The 21,745-nt window shown below is 36.9% G+C and overlaps 2 protein-coding genes across 13 annotated transcripts in view; one reads left to right on the top strand and one right to left on the bottom strand.

Moving 5' to 3' along the window:
- The window catches only part of GPR160 (G protein-coupled receptor 160), a 26,620-nt gene extending 14,119 nt beyond the window's left edge, over nt 1–12,501 (top strand). For 4 of the 7 annotated variants that reach the window (XM_070406826.1, XM_070406822.1, XM_070406824.1 and 1 more), the window contains exons 2-4: nt 7,432–7,548; nt 8,138–8,283; nt 11,057–12,501. In XM_070406826.1, the coding sequence (XP_070262927.1) occupies nt 11,129–12,142 (1,014 nt within the window). In that variant the 5' untranslated portion in view covers nt 7,432–7,548; nt 8,138–8,283; nt 11,057–11,128 and the 3' untranslated portion in view covers nt 12,143–12,501. Of the gene's footprint in view, nt 1–5,465; nt 7,549–8,137; nt 8,284–11,056 lie in introns of those variants that run through there. The other 3 variants (XM_070406825.1, XM_070406823.1, XM_070406828.1) reach the window with 3 other exon arrangements.
- Nucleotides 1–21,745, bottom strand: part of PHC3 (polyhomeotic homolog 3) — an 85,327-nt gene that overhangs the window by 1,833 nt on the left and 61,749 nt on the right. For 5 of the 6 annotated variants that reach the window (XM_070406815.1, XM_070406818.1, XM_070406819.1 and 2 more), the window contains one exon: nt 11,784–21,745. In XM_070406815.1, coding sequence (XP_070262916.1) covers nt 21,591–21,745 — 155 coding nt within the window. In that variant the 3' untranslated portion in view covers nt 11,784–21,590. Of the gene's footprint in view, nt 1–11,783 lie in introns of those variants that run through there. The other variant, XR_011470332.1, reaches the window with a different exon arrangement.

Below are 21,745 nucleotides of genomic sequence, written 5' to 3'. Positions count from 1 at the left end.
CTGGTTCCCCGGAGCCTGTGGGCTGGTGGGGAGGGACCCAAGGCCAGTCGGATGGCAGCATGGCTCTGGTTCCCCGGAGCTTGCGGGGGAAGGAGGAGGGACCAAGAGGCCTGTCCAATCGCAGCATGGCCCCGGTTCCCCGGAGCCTGCAGACCGGGTATAGGGACCAAGATTCCCAGATCGCAGCATGGCTCTGGTTCCCAGAGCCTGCGGGTGTGGGGAGGGACCCAGAGGCCAGTCCAATGGCAGCATGGCTCCGTTCCCACAGCTCCCTCCCGCTGCCACGCCTCGGGTGACCAGAACCCAGATTGAATCCCGCTACGGCGGCCAGGACCCTAGCCTGCTGTTCGGTCATCCATCCGATCGTTTAGGTTGTGACGGCCCCTGGCTTTTTATGTATCAGAATTTGACATGTTATAATTTCCAAAAGATACACACACAAACTATACCTTCTGGAAATAAGTATGATTGATTGATTTGTAGTTTGTCTAGTAGTAAGTCTTTTGGGTGGGCATTTTTAATCACTTAAAAATTTATTGAGTTACATATAGTAAAATGCACAGATCTTAATTGTTTCATTTTGATAAATATATGCACCATGTAAACAATATCCCTGTCAAGATACAGAACATTGCCATGCTCCAGAAAGCTTTCCTGTGCCCCTTTGTAGTCAATCTCCCTACCCAGAGGCTATTGCTGTTCTGATTTTTAGCACAAGTGAGCTTTGCCTGTACTTAACTTCCTATAAATGGAATACAACATAATAATACAAAACAGTAGGCTTTTATAAATGGAATACAGTATGCAACAGAACAGAAGTGGCTTCTTTTGTCAACATAATGTTTTTGAGATGCTTGTTGTCTGTCTCAGTAGTTTGTTCCTTATTAGTAGCTAATATTCCATTCTTTGATCATACCACAATTTATTCATCCATTCTCCTTGTGTTAATGGCGAACAGCACCAGATGTTGGACCTTCTCAAAAGAAGGGCTCCTGGAGCTTAGGAGAAAGAAGGGCAGAGAAAATGTGCTTGGGGGAAGGAGATGGGGAATAAACTGAATAATCACAGTTTATTTAGTTACTTCCTGAAGGATATTTGGTTGGTTCCAGCTTTTGCAATTATGAATAATGCTGCTATAAACATTTGTGTACAGATATCTGTGTGGACATGGTTTTCATTGCTACCAAGGAAGTGTGATTACTGGATTGTATGATAATATGTTTAATTTTATAAGAAACTGCCATACTGTCTCCCAAAGTGGCTATACCATTTTATATTCCTACTAGCAGTTAGAGTTTCTGTTGTTCCACATCCTTGCCAGCATTTTGGTATTGTCATACAAGTTTTCTTGCAGACATGTATTTTAATTTCTCCTGGGTAAAATGCCTAGGAGTGGAATTACTGGATCATAGGATAGGTGTATGTTTGTGTCAAACTGTTTTCCAAAGATTGTACTATTTTACATTCTTATATCTTTTTTAAATCTTGGTATTGGTCTTTTGATTAGCTTTTTCCTGATGACTGATGATGTTAAGCTTTTTGTGTGCTAGTGACCATTTGTATGATCTCTTTTACAAGTGTCTTTTCAAATATTTTGCCCATTTTTGTTTTGAATTGTCCTTTTACTATTGATTTGTAGGCAATACTTATATATATGTGGTCTAGTAGTATGAGCATAAATCCTTTGTTCAGTATATGTACTGTAAATATTTTCTCCCAGTGTGTTTCTTGCCTTTCATTTTCTCATGAGCAGAAGAGTTTAAGAAGGCCACTTTATCTTTTTTTCTTTTATGGTTAGTGCTTTTGTGTTTTGTTTAAGAATTCTTTTTTTTTTTTTTTTAATATATTTTATTGATTTTTTACAGAGAGGAAGGGAGAGAGATAGAGAGTTAGAAACATCGATGAGAGAGAAACATCGATCAGCTGCCTCCTGCACACTCCCCACTGGGGATGTGCCCGCAACCCAGGTACATGCCCTTGACCGGAATCGAACCTGGGACCCTTCAGTCCGCAGGCCGACGCTCTATCCACTGAGCCAAACCAGTTTCGGCTGTTTAAGAATTCTTTACCTACCCCAGGTTTACAAAGATGTTCTTTGTTTTCCTTTTAGAAGCTTTACAAACAACTAAACTTGAGCAGTGTCATCATCCCTGGTTGTTGAGTCATTCCAGGAGTGCTGTTTAGTCTTAACTTTTACATTTAGGCCTGTGATCCGCCCTGAATGAATTTGTGTGTATGGTGTGAGGTGGGGTTGAGGTTCTTCTTTTTCATATAGCTATCCAGTTCGCCCAGCACCATCTATTAAAAGGCTTTCTCCCCTGAATTGCACTGGTGCTTTCTTTTGGATCAAGTGGACTATTAGAATGATCTACTTGGTTCTGTTTGTTCTTAAGCCAGTACCACGCTGTCTTGGGTTCTGTAAAACAGTATCAAAATCGGGTAATATAGGTCCTCCAACTTTGTTCTCTTTCAGAATTTTTTTACTGTCCTTGCTCTTTGCATTTCCATATACATTTTAGAATTGGTTTGTTAATTTTTACAAATAAGCCAGGTTGGATTTTGACCAGGGCTACACTGAATCTATCAATCCCGGGAGTATTGACATCTTAACAGTATTAATCTTCTTTAGTTTTTCTCAGCAGTGTTTTGTAGCTTTTGGCATGAAAGTTTTATACATATTTTAAAAGACTTATTCCTATGTATTTTATATTTTTGAGTCTATTGTAAATGGTACTTTTTACATTTCCAAGTTTTGTTTATGTATGTATATAGGCATTTTAAAAATTGACCTACAACCTTATTACATTATTAATTCCAGTAAGTTTTTGGTAGGTGCCTTAGAATTTTCTGTATGTATAAACACCATCTATAAATAGTTTTACTTTATCCTTCCTAATCTCTGTGCCCTTTTCTCTTACCTTTCTGAACTGGCTGTGACATCCTACAATGTTGAATAGAAGTGATTAGAGCAGATATCCTTGTCTTGTTCCCAGTTTTTGTGTGAAAGTTGTCAGTGTTTCATAATTAAGTATGATACTAGCTGGAGATTTTTCAGAGGTCCTTTATCAGGTTGAGGTAATTTCCTTCAATTTCTACTTTGCTGGGGAGTTTGTATCATGATTGGGTGTTGAATTTTGTCAAAAGCTTTTTCTGCAGCTCTCAAGATGACCTATGGTTTGTTTTCCTTCATTTTGTTCATATGACTATGTCTCTTTTTCATCTACTAGCACTTTCTCCTCACCTCCAATTCGGGAAAAGACCTTTATTCCTCAGTGCTAATACTTAACCATGAAACATTTTATAAACAAAAAAGCACCGCATGTATTTAAGTAGAATTGTTTGACTTATTAAGTGGCCTGCCTACCTGTCCCCAAAACATAATCTTTGAAACTTCTATCATACGCTTTAAGGAAATAGATCTGAGGAGACATATATATTTTCCAATATATAACTTTCTCAGAAATGACGAACAGAGCTTTGTAGTTTTGGAAACTACAAACAAATGAACTTGAGCAGTGTTGTCATCTCCGGTTACTGAGTCATTCCAGGAGCGGTGTTCAGTGGGTTGGGACTGCGAGTGAGGTCCCAGGAACTAGTGAGCCAATTTCTGATTGATACTTTCTAAGTCACTGTATGCTACACCCCTTCCTTGACTTAAGTGCAAGACTAAAGTTGATGATAATCATTGAGAACTAGGAAGCATCTCTAGTTCAAATGTCCTTTGAAGGTTAAACCTCTTTTATGAGCATGTTTGTTAAGCATATGTCTTTGGACTTTTCTGGTGCTGTTGCAAACACTAGCTTCCAAACTACTACACATTCTACTTTTGAACAACTACCATTCTTATAACTCTTTATTTTCCTTATGAACCCTTTTCCCATACTTATTGACTTATTTAGGTATATTCCTATTTTTTTTAAAATATATTTTATTGATTTTTTACAGAGAGGGAGAGAGATAGAGAGTTAGAAACATCGATGAGAGAGAAACATCGACCAGCCGCCTCCTGCACATCTCCCACTGGAGATGTGCCCACAACCCAGGTACATGCCCCCGACCGGAATCGAACCTGGGACCTTTCGGTCCACAGGCCGACGCTCTATCCACTGAGCCAAACCGGTTTCGGCAAGTCCTATCTTTCTTAATTTTAGTAAGTTCTTTCTTAGTTCGACTGGAGGTTTATCAATTTTATTGTTTTTTTTGTTTTAAAGAACCAGCTTTTGGCTCATTGATTTTTCTGTTTTAAAAATTTCATTGTTTTCTGCTCTATATTATATCCGTCTGTTACTTTGGGTTTAATTCACTCTTCTTTTCCATTATAGGCAAATAAGAATATCAGAACAAAACAGTGCAAAAGATGTACTGGAAATTAAAATTGAATTTTGATTTTACCAATTTCCTAATACTTGCATTGTTGCTTTTCAAAGTTTATTTTTCTACTATAGCTTTTTAAAAATAGAAAAAAAAATTTTTATTATTGATTTGAGAAGGAAACATTGATTTGTTGTTCCACTTAAGTATGCATTAACTGAAAGGGCGAGGGCTAGGCCCTCCATCTTGCCCCAGGGTAAGTGCTATGCCCTCCATCTTACCTTGGCCATGTGCTTGGCAAGGAGCTTCTTCCCGGAAGTCTAAGCCTCTGCTAGCCACACCCAGGAACAAGACACCGACTTGCGCCTGGCCAATTGGCAAGGCCCACAGACCTTTCTCCTCCCCTTACTCCAACCCCCTATAAAACCCCTCTCCACACAGAGTTCTCTCTCTCTATATTTCCTGCTGCTGTGTCGGCAAGGTGGGGGAGCCGAGCTAGCTCGAATACAGACTCTTATGCTTTTGCATCGGACATGGCTGGCTCCCTGGTGTGGTTTCTTGGGGATCCTGAAATCTGGGCATAGGGCATAACATTAACTGGTTGATTCTTATATGTGCTTTGACTGGTAATTGAACCCAAAACCTTGGGAATGATGCTCTAACCAACTGAGCTACCCAGCCAGTGCTCTATTATAGCTTTTTTAGATTCTGATAAGTACTATATGCTAGCTATTAAAAATTTTCAAAGGGTACAGAGAATTATAAGGAATTGTATTAGTCAGGATAGGACATAAAAAATAATCACAAAATTCCTGCAGCTTAATACAACAAACTTGTATTTCTTACACTACACATCTGAGGCTTTGCTCCACAGTCACTCAAGGACCCAGGTTGACAGAGGCTCTGCCATCTTGAGCTGTACTATCTGGAACACACGGCCTCTTTATTCCCTGGGCTGGGAAGAGAACACTGAGGGGGCTCTCTTCTGAAAGTAAATGCTTTGGCCTCATAGCCCATTGGCCAGAAATAGCCACATGGCCCCACCTAATTATAAGGGTTAAGGAACTAAAATCTTCCTGTGGGCTTAGAAGCTGAGAAGCAGCAGGTATGGGTGAGCACTGTAATGCTATACCCTGGGGGTGGGGTGGGGTGGGAACACCTATCTTCTAACTCTGAGATAATCCCTAGTTCCCGTCTTTCTGGCGGGTCCCAATGACCTTCCTGATGGCCAGCCTTGTTTGGATGGGTGGAAATTACTCCTATGGTCTGACAGATCACTGGTTCACATTTTGTTGTGTTCTACCTTATCTCATGCTATCAATATGTATATGAGACCTAGGAACGGGCAAATCAAGAATCCCTCGCTAGTTGCTTTAACTGGTAATGGTGATTTTCTTTTTAAAAGCTTGCTTTAGAATCTCTGAAAACTACACAAGTAACTGGTAACAGTGGTTTTACCTACGGAGGGACTAGATAGTGGTGAGTGGGGCTGAGGGGTGTTGAAGAGTGGGTAGGATGAGTTATTTTTACTGTATATACTTTCTGTAACTTGAGTTTTAGACTATGTAAATTAATATTACCTATTTTTTTTAAAAACTTAAAACTTTTCTTATATTTTCTTAATTTTCTATATTGAATCTGTACTATGTAAATGAATGAAAAACATCTATTTCTTTAAAAGTTGTCAGGCAGTTGAACACCATTTTATTTTTTTTTCACTGAATTTTGACATATCAAGCAAAGACCACATTTTTTAAAAAGTTATATTTACCTTTTGGAGGAATACAACTACATTATCCAAATAGGTCAGTTAGCTGTGGCCTGGAGTACCAGGAACCAACATAGTCACTCTCAGTTGGATATTACCGTTTTGGGAAAGCTCTTACACATCCGTGCTTGGGTCCCTTTCTCCATTTCGCCCTGAGTGGAGCCATAATTGAGGCTTACTGAAGATCACGAATTTTGAAATCAGACCTGAGACTGCACTTCAGCTCCAGCACTTATCAGTCATGCAACCCCAGGAAATGTGCTAGTTAACACCAAGCCCTTTTCCTCCTGGGGAAAAATAATACCTACCTTTCATGATGGCCGTAAGGATTAAGATGAAAGGTATGTAAAACCCCTGGACAAAACTTAATACATTATTTCTCCCACAGGCTTTCTCCATTCAGGATCAGCAAATCCAGCTACTGTTCTAGTTTTATTTTCTGTACAGTTGTTGACCAGAATGTTAACTGTTCATCTGCCCATCCTACTGTTTCATGCACATGGTTTTTTTGTTAAACTTTTCGGAGGTTGCATAGCACAACTATCTGATTATAATACTATGAAGTTACTGTATTAAGTTTAATTTGTTACCTATTTTTAAAAAGTTATTTTTTTTTCTCTCAAACTCGAATGTTCAGAGGACTTTCCAAAAGCTACAGGAAATGTGATATTGCACCTGATTTAATATAGGTGAGGATTCAGCTGTCTGCTATTGAGCCAGACACAAGCAATTTGTGAGATGTGAAACAATGCCACTTTACTCAGTTTTTTGGTTTGGGAAAACAGCAAATTTTCATTTTAAGAAATGTTATTTATGTTACCATGCAACAAGTGTCAAAAGGTCCTGTAATCACACTATGAGAACTGTGAGGTCAGACTCCGAAGCCTGTAGGTGAAAACCACAATGTAAGCAAGATTTCTGTAAATAGATGCCATGTTATATGCACCCACATCTCCGGTCTTTGGTGGACTTCCAACCTAAGTATTCCCTTTCTTCCTTTTGCTGGAAAAAAGATAAGCAATTAGTTACTGGTTCTAATCCCACAGAAAGTTATCGTTTTCTTTTTTAAAAAAATATATTTTTATTGATGTCAGAGAGGAAGAGGGAGAGATGGAAACATCAATGATGAGAATCATTGACCAGCTGCCTGCACGCCCCCTACTGGGGATTGAGGCACACAACCTGGGCATGTGCCCTTGACCAGAATCGAACCCAGGCCGACACTTTATTCACTGAGCCAGACCGGCTAGGGTGCAAGTTATAGTTTTTCTAAGCAGAGATCTGGAGCCAGTTATATTGAACTCCAGTTACTAAGGTAGCTATTGATGGGTTTTTTTTGGTCTTCCATACAGAGCTTATTCATGTGACATTTTGGTATGCCAGAAACCAAAAATAAGTTAATTGAAGGCACTAAACTGAAATAAAATAGGAAGATCATCAGCTGAGAACGACCTGCTGGAGAAAGCAGAGTAAGTATGGTGTGTTGTTAAGATTTGGGTTGGTAATAACTAGAAAAGCAGAAAAGAAATCATGGTTTGTTTCCTTCAGGCCTGCTAATACCTCTGAATCGGTCAGATCACAATGCAAACCCAAAGATGTCTTGAAAAGGACTTCCATGTTAACTTTTTAAGTGGTATATGAAGCAATTTGAGTTGATTCATAAGTAGTTAAAACATTTTTTTTTTTCAAGAAAACCGTATCTTATAAATCACTGAATCCTTGGAGTTAATGTGAACATTTTTCAAGGGAAAATTTGGGACAGGTAGCCTAACAAAGGATTTTTGTCTTGTCCTGGGGGGGTTGTTTAAAGAACAAAATGTTGGAATATTGAATAATTTTAGTGGTTTATCGAGGACATGGAGTATAAGTTGGTATCACCTCAGAAAGTTTTAGTTCCCATAATTATGATATTCGGGAACCATTTTAAAACAGCTCAAACTTCTCGATTGCTTTATATTGCCTCAAGTTGCATATCTTCCCTCATCTCTAAAGTTCCTTCCAGCTTTACGGTTCTCTTACATATTCCATCTCAGATTTGTTTTGTCTTCTTTCTTCCAGTCCTCTTCTAAGGAGCTTCTGGGAACTGCCTTGGTGACTGGAACTGATCCTCCTCCTCCACTTCCTGCCCTTTGCTGACCTTCCATAGCCCCCCAGATGCTCCTCCAGGGAGTAGCCTGCTTTTCTGCCTTCCCCTGGGCCCCACGGTGAGAGTTAGTAATGCAATGGAAACTTGGGAAAAACCCCTTGGATGTTGCCTATTTAAACATGGATTCCTTAGCTTTGCTTATTTAATTTGCATTGCAGTTATTAAGGATAAAATAATTTTATACAGATAATTCTTTTTAAATTTTATAGTTCAGATACCTTTAAAAAAGGGGGGGGGGATCTTCATAAATATGAACCCACACTGTTTTCCTTCCTCTCCTCCATTCCAAACCAACATTTGCTATTTAAAACAGCTTGTTTTTCTTCTTGACACTGGAGGGCTTCAAGTGGTCTTATCATTCCAACTATGCTTCCTTATCCAAGCACCACCACTTACAAAGCCAGTGGCATTTGTCAAGGTGGTTAACCATGATTCCGTGCCATTATTTACCATATATCAAATCTGGAATGGAGCTTTTCCGGGAGAGGGTCAAGTTAAATTACACGATATATTTGAATATAGAAAAAAACTTCAATGTACAAGAGAACTTGTTTCATTGATTCTTTTAAACCTATAGTTATTAATATGGGTATTGAATGATTTTTTAAACTGTTTTTATATATGCACATGTGTGTGTATAGATAGATATGTGAGTTTATGACACTGGTGTATTTATGGCCATGAGTATGTTAACACTTGGAGTGGGGGAAACGAGTTAAGTCGGCTCGCGTGCGTACTCCGCGGGAGCCGTCTTAACTCGGTTCATAGATTTGCGGTGGAGTGCGGGAAACGTGTAAACTCGGGCCGATTGTAACTGCGTATTACCAAATATTTGTTTGTTTGCCGTTCACAAAGATACCTACCTGCGTATGCGAACCGTTTCATACCCATTGGGGTAATAGGTATCATAAAAATCCCTGATTTTGCGCGGGAAACCTAAATAATTGCCCGCGCCAGCTTATATTTTGGCGGGAAATTCACCCCACACCGGAGTGTTAAAGAAAAAATTGTTCATGACCTTTGTTGAAGAATGGTAAGGCAGACCTTATTCAGAACTACTGCAATAGGTATAGGGGCCACTATGATGAGGTTCTGCAATGACAGGAAGAGACTGGGCTTCACTCCAATACAAGTGGGAATTCATAGCCAAGAAGCAAGGTGTGGGGTCAGTAGATGAACTATTACTAAGGAAACATCAGGGGCCAGGGGATTCTGGCTAAACCCTAACAGGATTCTTGCTGAAGGTAGTCAGGGTGATTGGACATCACCTGGGGCATGGTGAGAGGGAGATCAGATATTGAGGATGAGACATGCTGACTAACCCGACTTAGCAGGATTCTTGCTAAAATTGGCCTGTGATAAGATGAACACAGAACTCAAATGTCAGGGCCTCTCTTCTCAGTTAGGACTCTGTCAAGTTAATAGAACTAATAGCTTTCTCCCACTGAATTTTTTCTCCTCAGACATTACCCTCATTACTCCTTTGAAATTATTTAATCAGGTATCTGCTTTTCAGCAAATTCACTTTTTTACTTTTTAGTCTTGACACTCCCCAACTTATTTTTTCCTTAAAGTTTGAGAAATTCAGAAAGACCTATAATACTACATAGTATTAAGTCAATGTGTACCTTCTAAGTTTTTCTATGCATGTATGTCTTAACAAGTAATGACATACTTTTGTAACCTGCAATTCATTTAAACATATTATGGAAATTTATATTATTTTTAAACATGTAACATATTCATAAGGCTAAACATTGAACAAGTATAGAAAGGTGGAGTGAAAACAATCTTCCTGCTGACATTTTTAATGGCTGCAGGATAGTACATTGTAGGGAAGGACTGTATCATTTTAACCCTCTCCAGTTGTTGACATTTGTGATGGACCTGTTACTATTTGGGTTTGGTTTTATTTTGCTACTCAGAAATACTTGGTTGAACAGTCTTGCAGAAACATCTTTGGGTCATATTTTCAGGATAAATTTCTCTAATTTCCTTCCTTCTCTTCCATCCTTTCCTGATTTCTTCCTTTCTGACCTTTCTCTTTCACCATGTTATCTTTTTTGCTGCCTCCAAGTGCATTTATCACTTAAGCTTCAACTCCTGTTCCTTTGCCTTTACCTAGCACTTCCTAATGTTCTCAGGTATCCATACTCGGTCCCTGTTCCTTCCCTGTATTCTCTCATCTCTCCAGGTGCCACACCTGAAACATCATGCCCAGAAGATAAATCTTTCTTTCCTTTGCCAAGGTTCCTAATATTTTCAGCTGAATAGTCTGTTCCATATCTGAACTTCAGATACTTAATGTGAATGTTGATCCTGCAGTTAAAACAGTTTGAAAACTGCTGGACTAGAGGGCCCCTTAAACATTACCTCTACTTCACTGACGAAGAGACAAAAGGGGGGACAGGTGAGGTAACATCTTGAGTCAGAGTGAGACTCGGTTAACAACTATCAGTGATTGTCTGAATGCCACCTGCAGGCTGCTATTTTAAGCCTGTGTTTTCACTCCAGTAGGACAAAGTATTTTATCTTTTTATACATTATTAAAACGTGTACTTATATGGAAGTTTTAGTAATTTATATGTAACATTTTGGTTATAGATCTGAGAGTTCTGAACGACCTGGGTCTCAAAAAATGACCAAAGTATGCATATTAATCCTTCATCTATAAGTTTTATGAGAAACATAAATTCCTATTTATACATATAATTATTTGTGGAAATGACTGGATTAAATTATATTTGGGGAATCCTAGTACTTGTTTTATAAAGTCTTAAAATAGAGATAGAATCAAGATAACATCAAGACTTTTTCACTTTTCTTTGCAGGGATGGAAAATAAAGCAAAGCAGTATCTTATCGTCTATCTTTCAGCAGGCCTTCTGAAGTTTAACTAAAAATATGACTGTGCTTGCTTCAGAGAACTGCTCTTCTCAGTACCAGTTACATCAGACAAGTCAGCCCCTGGATGGTAACTGTCTGCTAATCTTGATTGTACTTGGGAAAATATTATTAAATATCCTCACACTGGGAATGAGAAGAAAAGACACCTGTCAAAATTTTATGGAATATTTTTGCATTTCACTAGCACTCCTGGACCTTTTACTTTTGGTAAACATTTCCATTATATCCTATTTCAGGGATTTTGTACTTTTAGACATTAGGTTTACTAAATACCACATCTGCTTGTTTACTCAAATTATATCTTTTACTTACGGCTTTTTGCATTATCCAGTTTTCCTAATAGCATGGATAGATTATTATCTGAATTTTTCTAAAACCACCCTTCCATTTAAATGTCAGAAATTATTTTATTTCTTTACAGTAATTTTGATTTGGATTTCAGTATTTGCTTATGTATTGGGAGATCCAGATATCTACCAAAACCTGAAGGCACAGAATGTTTATCCTTATCAATGTCCTTTCTACATCAGCATTCAAAGTTACTGGCTCTCATTTTTCATGGTGATAATTTTATTTATGGCTTTCATCACTTCTTGGTCAGAAGTTATTACCTTGGTACAGGCTATTAGGATAACTTCCTACATGAATGAGACTGTCCTATATTTCCCCTTTTCATCCCATTCTAGTTGTACTGTGAACTCTAAAAAAACTCTCTTGCCCAAGTTCATTGTCTGTTTTCTCGGTACCTGGTTACCATTTGTACTACTTCAAATAATTATCCTTTTATTTAAAGTACAGATTCCAGCATATATTGAGATGAACATTCCATGGTTGTACTTTGTCAATAGTTTTCTCATTGCTACGGTTTACTGGTGTAAATGTCACAAGTTTAATTTAAGAGACATTGCATTACCTGTGGATCCATTTGTCAACTGGAAAAGCTGCTTCATTGCACTTGGAATTCATGATCCTGAGCAAATTGAAAAGCCTACATCAATTATAATTTGTTAACATGTTGCCATGTTAAAACTTACAAACTGTGGTATTTTCAAAGGACAAAGAATAACTCAGGGCATACAAAGACTGAACTGAACTGAAGCCTCCCTCAACCACCTCAATGTGTATTTTGGGGCTACGATATTATTTGTCTCTTTGTTCGTTTTTAAACAAAATAATTCCAAGAAAAAATTTTATACCTGTTCAGGAAAATTTCATGTTACAAATATTAACATAGAAGTGAAATGAGTTAACATTTGGCCATACTGATGTTTCTGTTATCCAAAAAAACTACTGGATGCAAACTGTTATGTAAATCTGAGATGCGCTGCCAACTTTTCTATAAACTTAAATAAACATTTTTATTTAATTCACAGCAATAAAATCAAGATGGTTTTCTTAAAATGATTCGGTATAAATATTCTTTAACATAGGGGAAGAGTAGCTAATTTTAAAAATATATATTTGTTCTTAATGTAAATATTTCTGCAAGCTAAGTTTTGGTTGCTTACCTTACAGAACTGGTAGTGACTAGGCTCTCTCCATGCCAGATTCCTTTTCAGTTATAACTTAAATGTCACTTGCAATATCAAATCATAACTACATTGTAAAAGTAAAGCAGGGTTTCCTGTCCTCAGCACTATTGATATTTTGGGTTAGGTAATTCTTTGTTTGGGGAGAATGCCTGTGCATTGAAATATTTAGTAGCATCCCTACCCTCTACCCACTTGATACCAGTAGTACCCTCTTCCCCAGTCTTGACAATCAAAATGTCTCCAGACAATGCCAAGCCTCCCATGGGGGCAAAATCGCCCCAGCTGAGAACTACAGGAATAAAGGAATCTGAATGACAAATAATCTGAAGTCACTTTGTGAATTCAGTTGAACTACATAGAAGTGTCCAACCTGTCCATGTCTAAACCTGGCCCTCTCACTTCTCTGTTACGTTTCCTCTGAATGTATTGCTTTCTAATTGGCCATAACATGGCACTACGATATTTAAATAAATTGTACTTAATAAAACCCTGCAGATTTTAAATCAGGAAAGTTTCTATCTATTTCAAATCCCTTAGTAAGCTTTTTGTTGTTGTTCACTTAGAAAGCCCCCATGCCTCATAAGCTTAAAGAAAAAAAGAAATTATGCAATAGACCAGCCAAATGGAAGAGGCTTTTATTAGTAAAGAAATGAACTTAACAGCTGGTCTACAATATATTATTGAATTATAAACAATATAAATAAATGATTCTGTAGGCCCACTTAACCTTCATCCAGACCCACATGAAGCAATGTTACAACAATGTTCTACGTGAAATGTGCAGGTAACAAAGGTGCAATTACAAGTCAGGTTAAGCAGCAGAATATAAGGTGCTTTAATTTAACAGTTAATGTTGCCATCAACAAGCATCTGAATGCTTAATTTCACTTCACTGAATACAGACACAACAGATATGAAAATCTAAAATTAATACACATGCTACTTGTTAATATGAAAGTGCCTTCTCTTTTTAAAAAAAAATATACCAAATGGACAGACTTTTTACATAGATCGTGGTGTGCCCTTATAATGCAAAATTAACTTCATTTTCAGGTTATACATTTGAAAACTAGCTACAGACACCAATCTAGGAACACTAATGCTAAGAGTGCTAAAACTAATTTCCTGTAAAGAGGACTCTAATACAATATCCAATGTAAAGAATACATCTATATATAATCTTAACATTTGTTTTCTATAAAGATAAAAAATGCTTTTTCCCCTTGGTGATGCTTTGTTCATCCTGGGTGGATCAGCTTTTGCGGTTTTAATCATTTGAAAGTCCCATTTTAGAACATTGTGAGGAATCAAACGTAGAAATAGAAAAAGTCAACATGTACTTGAAGAGTCAAAAATTAGTATTTTTTTAAAAACTAATGTATCACAAAAATTTGCCTTTGTTTAAATCAACAAAAGGTTAACCAGCAAGAAAAAAGCATTAATTCAGTAGAGGCCTGAAATGCCTGCCATCTGTGTCGGCATCCATCCTGCACACTGCTGCCTACAACTCAGCACAAGCTTACTCCTGACTCTAAGCATAGTTTCTAGAACCTACTTTGACTTTTTTTCCCTACAGAAAAAAACAAAAAGTTTTTGAATAAGGTGACTTGGGAATCTTGGGTAAATGTCTCGGAAGTTAAACATCCTTGTACACTTTGTTGACTTTATTTTTTTAAATCCTCACCTGGGGATGTTTTTCGCATTGCTTTTCAGAGAGCATGGAAGGGAGGAAGGGAGAGAGAGAGAAATATCAATGCAAGAGAGAAACACTGACTGGTTGCCTACTGTATGCACCCGGCTGAGGCAGAGAGGGAACCCACAACCCAGGTGAATGCCCTTGACTGGGAACTGAACATGCAACCCTTCGGTTCAGGAGCCGATGCTTTAACCACTTAGCAACACCAGTCAGGGCTCCACTGACTTTTTAAATTTTAAGAATACATATTAAAAGGTACTTATGCAATATATATACTAACATCATAAAATATGGGTAAATATTTTTAAAATTGGGTATGTCAAAACATGTTAAATTTTAAACAATGCCGTGGGGAAAAAATTTGTTTTACGTGGAATGTCAGTGTTCATTTTTAAAACAATTTGTTAAAGATTCCAATCCAACATGTATTAGGACATTTTCCTGCTTTAAGAAGTTGTGACTACCCACCTGGTGTGGCTAAGTGGTTGAGCATCAACCTGTAATATAGCCAGGAGGTCACAGTTCCATTCCCAGTCAGGGCACATGTCTGGGTTGGGGCTCAATCCCCAGTGTGGGGCATGCAGGAGGCAGCCGATCAATGATTCTCTCTCATCATTGATGTTTCTACCTCTCCCTCTCCCTTCCTCTCTGAAATCAATAAAAATGAGATACTTCCATTTTTTCATCTTTATAGAGAATGTTAGTATCAAGCAATGTTAATATGTAAAGCTCTGTCAATAGGAATTACAGTGTAAGTCACAGAATCCTCAAGTGGTAAGGAATCTCTACCCAGTTAATAACGATCCCATTCAATACTTACTCCCCATATACTTGTCAATTTAAACATAGAACTCTTATGTTTACTAGTTCAGTATTTTAAAGTAAAACCCTTTTATTTTGTAATGTGTTCTTTCTAAAAAGTAGATATTTGTAATAAAATTCATTTTATGTAGTCTTCCTTGCTTTAAAAACAAAACAAAATTACAAAACAAACCTGTTCAGCAAATTCCTTTGAGATTTCCCAGTTTTAGATATGCTTCACTGTCAATACTGGGTGTAAAGCTTTTGTGGTTAAAAATGTATAGTAAGTCAGCACCAGCTTCTTTGTATTGTTCTGTCACACTCCCTGCATAGCAACACCTCTGGAATAGATTCAAGTGTCAAAACAATTCTTAGAAATATGGGCTGTCACAAAATATAAATCCTTACTGTTAGGACACTTAATTTCATAACCTAATCAGGTTTATGACTGATTGATGTTTAGTAGGTAAAATGTTACAGGATTTGATGTGATTTACTCAGACTCCTTATCTGTCATCTAGCCTAATCCTTACCCCAATGCTTAAAAAAATTCCCTCAGTTCCAACTTTATATTCAGTACATTAAAGTAATAATAATTATGTCCATGTTTAAACTGCAATCAAAATTTTGTTTGGGAAGATTTTGTTTACTTATGACTAGTTCCTTACATCATGTATACCACATGCTGCACATAGTAAGTGTTCAAACAGTTTGCTAAATGAATGGATAAATGCCTGAATGATAATGTCCATTATCATTTTTCATCATATATAATAAAAGGCTATTATGCAAATCGACCAAACGGCAGAACGACTGGTTGCTATGATGCACACTGACCACCAGAAGGCAGATGCTCAACACAGGAGCTGCCCCCTGATGATCAGTGCGCTCCCACAGGGGGAGCGTCACTCAGCCAGAAGCCGGGCTCACAGCTGGCGAGCACAGTGGTGGTGGCCGGAGCCTCTCTTGTTTCCATGGCAGTCGGACATCCCCCGAGGGCTCCTAGACTGCGAGAGGGCACAGGCCAGGCTGAGGGACCCCCCAGAGTGCATGAATGTCATGCAGTGGGCCTCTAGTGTGTTCATATATTCCATGGTTAGCTAGCAAGAAGCATTTAGAAAAATGTCCTCATTTGCTTGTCTGTTTAAATTTTCTGCCTTGTTCCCTAGGACAACCAAGACTAGGTGACCCAGGGAATAATGCTTAATAAATAATTATCTTTTAGCAATTGCTCTGAAGTATGAAAGGAACTGTTGAAAAGGGAAAGAGAATTAAGTAGAAGCAACACCCCATTATGTGGCCCAGAATCATAGTTTTAGAGCTGGGAGGAACCTAAGAGATGATTTAAATCAAAATCAACATGTTTAGTATAGGCTCCACACGGTATACATAGAAGAGGAAACAGGTTTAAAGGTAAGTAACTGCCGAGGGGGTCACCACACACAGCTGTTTCAACTGGATGTGAAACCCCAGTCATTCATCATAGTAATTTAATGATTATGCAGATCTATTAACTATTAGAGTACTTAGTACTACCTAAAACAAAAAGAATTAGGACTTTTCAACCATTCTAAACAAAGATTGTAAGCAATGGATACTTTTGGTTGGCTTGAGGCACGACTGAAAAGTTCCTTCTTTCTAAAGTAGGTTGATATTTACTTCACCACCAGCTCCACCACCCTCACAAGCACGAACTTTTTCACCTCTATCAATGAAAGCTCCAAAAAACATGGATTTAACACTGTATACTTTTTAAGCCAATAATGATGGCTACTATCAATCCTTAAGAAGATTACTGGAGTTAAATTTAAAACCATGCCATGTTAACATAACAGTGTTTTAAATTCATATTTATTTTTTCCAAATTAAGAATCATTCTATACTTCCTTTTAGACAATACATTTAAAAACCTTTGCACAGGTTTTCTCTCTATGGATTCATATTTATGCCACCAGTATCACTGAGAGCAGTTGTACTTTTCAAAGACAGTAGAAAAAAATACTTTTCTAGTGTACCTCCTAATATCTGAGATTAAAACAGTCATCTTTAAATAAAATGTTCATAAGCTATAAAAAGGGAAAACATGAAACATTCATGGGAAACATTTCCCAAAAGTTTCCGTAAACATCGCATTTAAAAGGTTCACGTGTTAAGAGTAGAATGGGACAATTTTCATTAGAGAAGGTGGGCTTCAGATCTGAAAAGGAGGGAGGCCACTTCCTTTTAATATGTGTGTACTAAAGTGACAGTTCAGAGAAAGCCAAATGTTTTGCTCTGTAATATGATGGCAATAATTACCATCATATTAGTACTTTACAACTTTCAAGAAAAAAGCTTTCTCATAGTATTATTTTAAGCTAGATTAAATAAGCTCTAAAAAATTATATGTAAAACTTTAGAATTCTTAAAAATTTAGGAAACTTTTTCCAAAGATAATATAATTTTTAACTCTTTACTGATGTAATGGCTTGTATTGCTGCTATAAAGGAAATCATATAGAGATACGTTTTCTGAACTTAAAACAAAAGAGGAATATCTTTCCAAAGAATTCTTTTAAAGATATGCAGCTCTTAATAGGTTGAAATTAAATTTTGCCAAAACTGCATATTTACTTTCCCTAATACTGTATTTGTGCTTATCTAAATTGAATCATAATCTTTAAAATGAAATCAAATGTTCTAAATAGATTCATAAAATACCGATAGTGAATAATGTGAAACTATTTACTTCATGATCCACACTACTGTGCATCAAAAAACAGAGGTAGGCTTGTGTTAATTAAAATCACACTGATAAAGAGAAACAGCTCTTAGTCATCCAATTCTTACACTGAGACAACCTAGCAAATAAGATACAACCTTAAAAATGCTTTTCTTTGATTCAGCTGTGGCATCTGAAAGTGAATACTCAATTCTGATCATTAAAACAACTAATCTTTGAATTTCTGACAACCTAAGACTATATATACAATCTATATATTGCCTCCTTACGACACTTGTGCCATAGTGTACCAACACCCTGCAAATACAAATAATAGGGCTTAAAACATTTAATTGGACACGTCAGTGATATGGGGCACTATGACAGATTTCAATCTAATACTGGTATCTGAATAAATGTCTGACTAATTTCACACTGGCTAGATGAAGATTAACTGTAAAAAATTATTCAAAGGCATGGGCATAACAATACATATTACATACAGTTCTAAGAGGGCTACTTAAAATAATTTCTATTTAAAACTAGGTAAAACATAAATATTAGCTTCAAAAGTGCAGAAATTTGTTCAGTGTTGAAGTGAGATAAACTAACAAGTGGCAGGCCTCTTGCCTCTCTCGCATTCTCAAGTTTCTTCACTAACATTTTTTCCCTCCCATTCCACCTTCTCTACTTCTAGGTCAGCCCTTAAAAGTGTTTAGATGATGCCACAGCAAATTAAAAGTACCATCCTGGAAACAGTTAAATGCCACTTAAAAAGTGACAGTCTGTCTCATATTATACTGATTTCATCAAAGTGCATAGCTGTGTCAGACACATCCCTGCACAAGACTTGATGAAAATCCACATCATGTAAAAAATAATTTTTATAAGCCAGCTCTCTTAGCTTGTTTACTTTCTTAGGAACACATGGCTTAAAGCAAATAAAATTTTAAACTTGTAGGTGCACGCCCCCCCCCAATGGAAAAAGAGTGTGTAAGTTTAAACAAGTCAGAAAATACAAACTTAAGTAGCAAAAATAGGAAGAACTTCTCTTTCTGCTTGTCATCCCCTCAATCAAAATCCTAAAACAATTATATAAATAAAAATAATAGCCCTCTTCCCACCTATATCATACTAAAACTGTGCTTAAAGCTCAGGATAGAGGTGCACACCCAGTGTCATCGTCTATATCCATTATATGTAACTGATATTAACATGATTTAATCATCTTGAAAGAAATAACTGCTTCAAAGGTGAGAGTGACTAGTTGAAAGCAAATGAGCCATTTCTAAATAAAACTACTCACTTGAAAAAAAAAAGCAAGTATATTTTCTGGTATGTTTTGATACTATTCTTAAGATTATTATTATTATAAGACTTAAGATTATAAGGTACTCTCAAATGGATATCCTTCTTGTAAGCTTTCTTAACATAGTGCCAGGCACAGGGGCTTTTAGTAAGTACTACATAATGACTGCTATTAGAAGAGGGTGTAAATAAAAGGTGAACCTATTAACACAGTTCAAAACTAACCCCTTAAAGGTTATATATAGTTTGGGAAGCAATCATTATTGCAAGGGGAATTTATCCTCACATAATTTTATGTTAATTGTGTGTGGATTCTCTATGCTAAAGTTTTAATTCCAGGGGAGATTTTTCTTTGTGCCCCCACCCCCCCAATACAGTGAAACATCTTCCACTAGTGCTTAGCCTGTATTTGAGTTCTGAAATTGCAACACGAGGGGAAAAGTCAAGCATATGACAACTCTGTCACAATGATTAAATGCTAATAAATGAAAGTTGACTAGAGAGTACCTACCTTTCCTTGAAACTTTAATCCAATAATAAAAAATGTGATATAAAAAAATATGTAACATGGACTACAAGCTATTGTAGGTCTGGAACATGAGCCTTACACTATATTACACATTCTAATCCTACACGCAACTATCAGTAAACATCATTTTTTAAAACGTTACTACACTAAAGAATCCCACAAAGCATACATTCAAACAAGAGGCATCTACAGATTAAAAAAATTACCCGCTGTATTTTTGTATAAAAATAATCAACATTCTCTAATGTACACAAAGCCAAAAGATAAATATCTGTGATGTCTTTAATGACATCTTTAGTCTTCTACTAGGTCAACACAATCTTTTTGAAAAGAGCAGTGATAATGACTGAAACCCATAGACTCTTTCCACTTTTGCCAAATATCTATGTATGTTCCTTCAATTATTAAAACATTTTCATTGTATGATAGAGATAAGATTTAAAAAAAATAAACAAATTTTTGATGTCCAGGATTATAAAGCTCTCAAGGCTCCCAAAACAATTTTGTTTTGGTGTCACAATTCTAGTAGATCACTAACTGTTTGGTGTAAGGTTTTACTTAAAAATTTCCCTCCTAAAACATGTACATACAAAATTAGACCTCACCATTCAAGAGATATCACTTGGTAAGTGCTTTGCAGAAAGCATGCAAGGGTTTAGTCAGGAAAAAGGAATATGCTTTCTAGCTAGACCCAGCATGTTCAACATTAGAAAAATGCCAAAGACCAAATACGTATATCTGCTACACACCATTGCCTTGTTGGTGAAGGTTATATGTACAATGGTTCACAAGGTGTAATCAGATTATGCCTTTTATCACAGAGGAGCAGAGATAAAAGATAATTAATATGAATCAGTATCTTTTAAGAGTCGAATTATTTGTATGCGAGTCCTTATTTTATCGGCCAATTTAATGGATTGCTCCCCTTTTTCTCAGTGTGCATACACTGGGGAAAATACTTCAGCAGAACAGATGCTACCTGAAATATTTCCATTGTGTAATGTATCCCTCTGGGTGAAAAAGAGAATCATTTATCACTTCTACATTAGAGTTTCTCAACCTTGGTACTACTGACATTTTGGACTGCATAGCTGTTGTGGAGGGCTGTCCTGTGCATTGTAGGAAATATACAATCCCTGTCCTCCATGTGTTAGGTACCGAGAGCATCCCTCCCTCAGCCCCCTCAGCTATGACAACCAAAATGTCCCCAGGGCAGCAAAACTCATCTCCAGGAGAACCATTGGTCTACATGTACAAAAACTAAGAGGACAATGTTCTCAGCTACACCAAATTCTTGGTCAAGTTTAGAATAGAAACCAACTTGTCTGACTCCCAGATCAGTGTTATTCTTGCTAGAATGCAATCCTTTTTTATAGACAAAACCACTTTCTAACAGACATTTTTTTTAAATGCACAATGATATCTCACTGCATACAATTCCAGTCACTGGACTCCTAAATTATTCTTAAATTATCTCTAATGACAACTTATGGGAAAATTATAGGGTAGAAAAATGTGTAACAAAACTGGATCAAAAGAGAAATGTAAATCATTAAATTAGTTTTAAAAGGATTCTTTATATTAATGATAAACATTACTTTTTTAAAAAGTACTAGAATACGTTTCTTTGAAAAATATCATGGCCCTCTATAACAAGTCTTTCAATGTTGTATGTAACCTGTAAAATTAATTTCACCAATGTTGGCTAATTATGAAAATGTATGATGAATTATTATATCTGTAAAAGAAATGTCAGCTTTTCATGTGGAGATCCCAATGTTCTTGGCTATCCACCACAATACGTGATAATATTCTAGGCCAACCTGAGCCTTTACCTTACAAGTTTGTTTAAGAAGAATAAAACTGCTGTTATCGCAAAGCCTCATGATCTTGTTAAGATTCCTTCAGAGAGTTGATGCGTGCACAGATCTTTAGGGCGGGGCCAAGCTTGATATTCATTGCACTCATAAGATGGTCTTCTTTTAGCAAGAGAAGGGCCTGTCCATCAATCTCCTGTGCTCTAAACTCATCTGCGATATCCTGGCAGC

Source organism: Myotis yumanensis, unplaced genomic scaffold (genome assembly GCF_028538775.1).
Source record: "Myotis yumanensis isolate MYYU_CA2020_CCGP unplaced genomic scaffold, mMyoYum1.0.hap1 SCAF_2, whole genome shotgun sequence".
Lineage (NCBI taxonomy): Eukaryota > Metazoa > Chordata > Mammalia > Chiroptera > Vespertilionidae > Myotis > Myotis yumanensis.
This window is presented reverse-complemented; position numbering and strand designations above follow the sequence as displayed.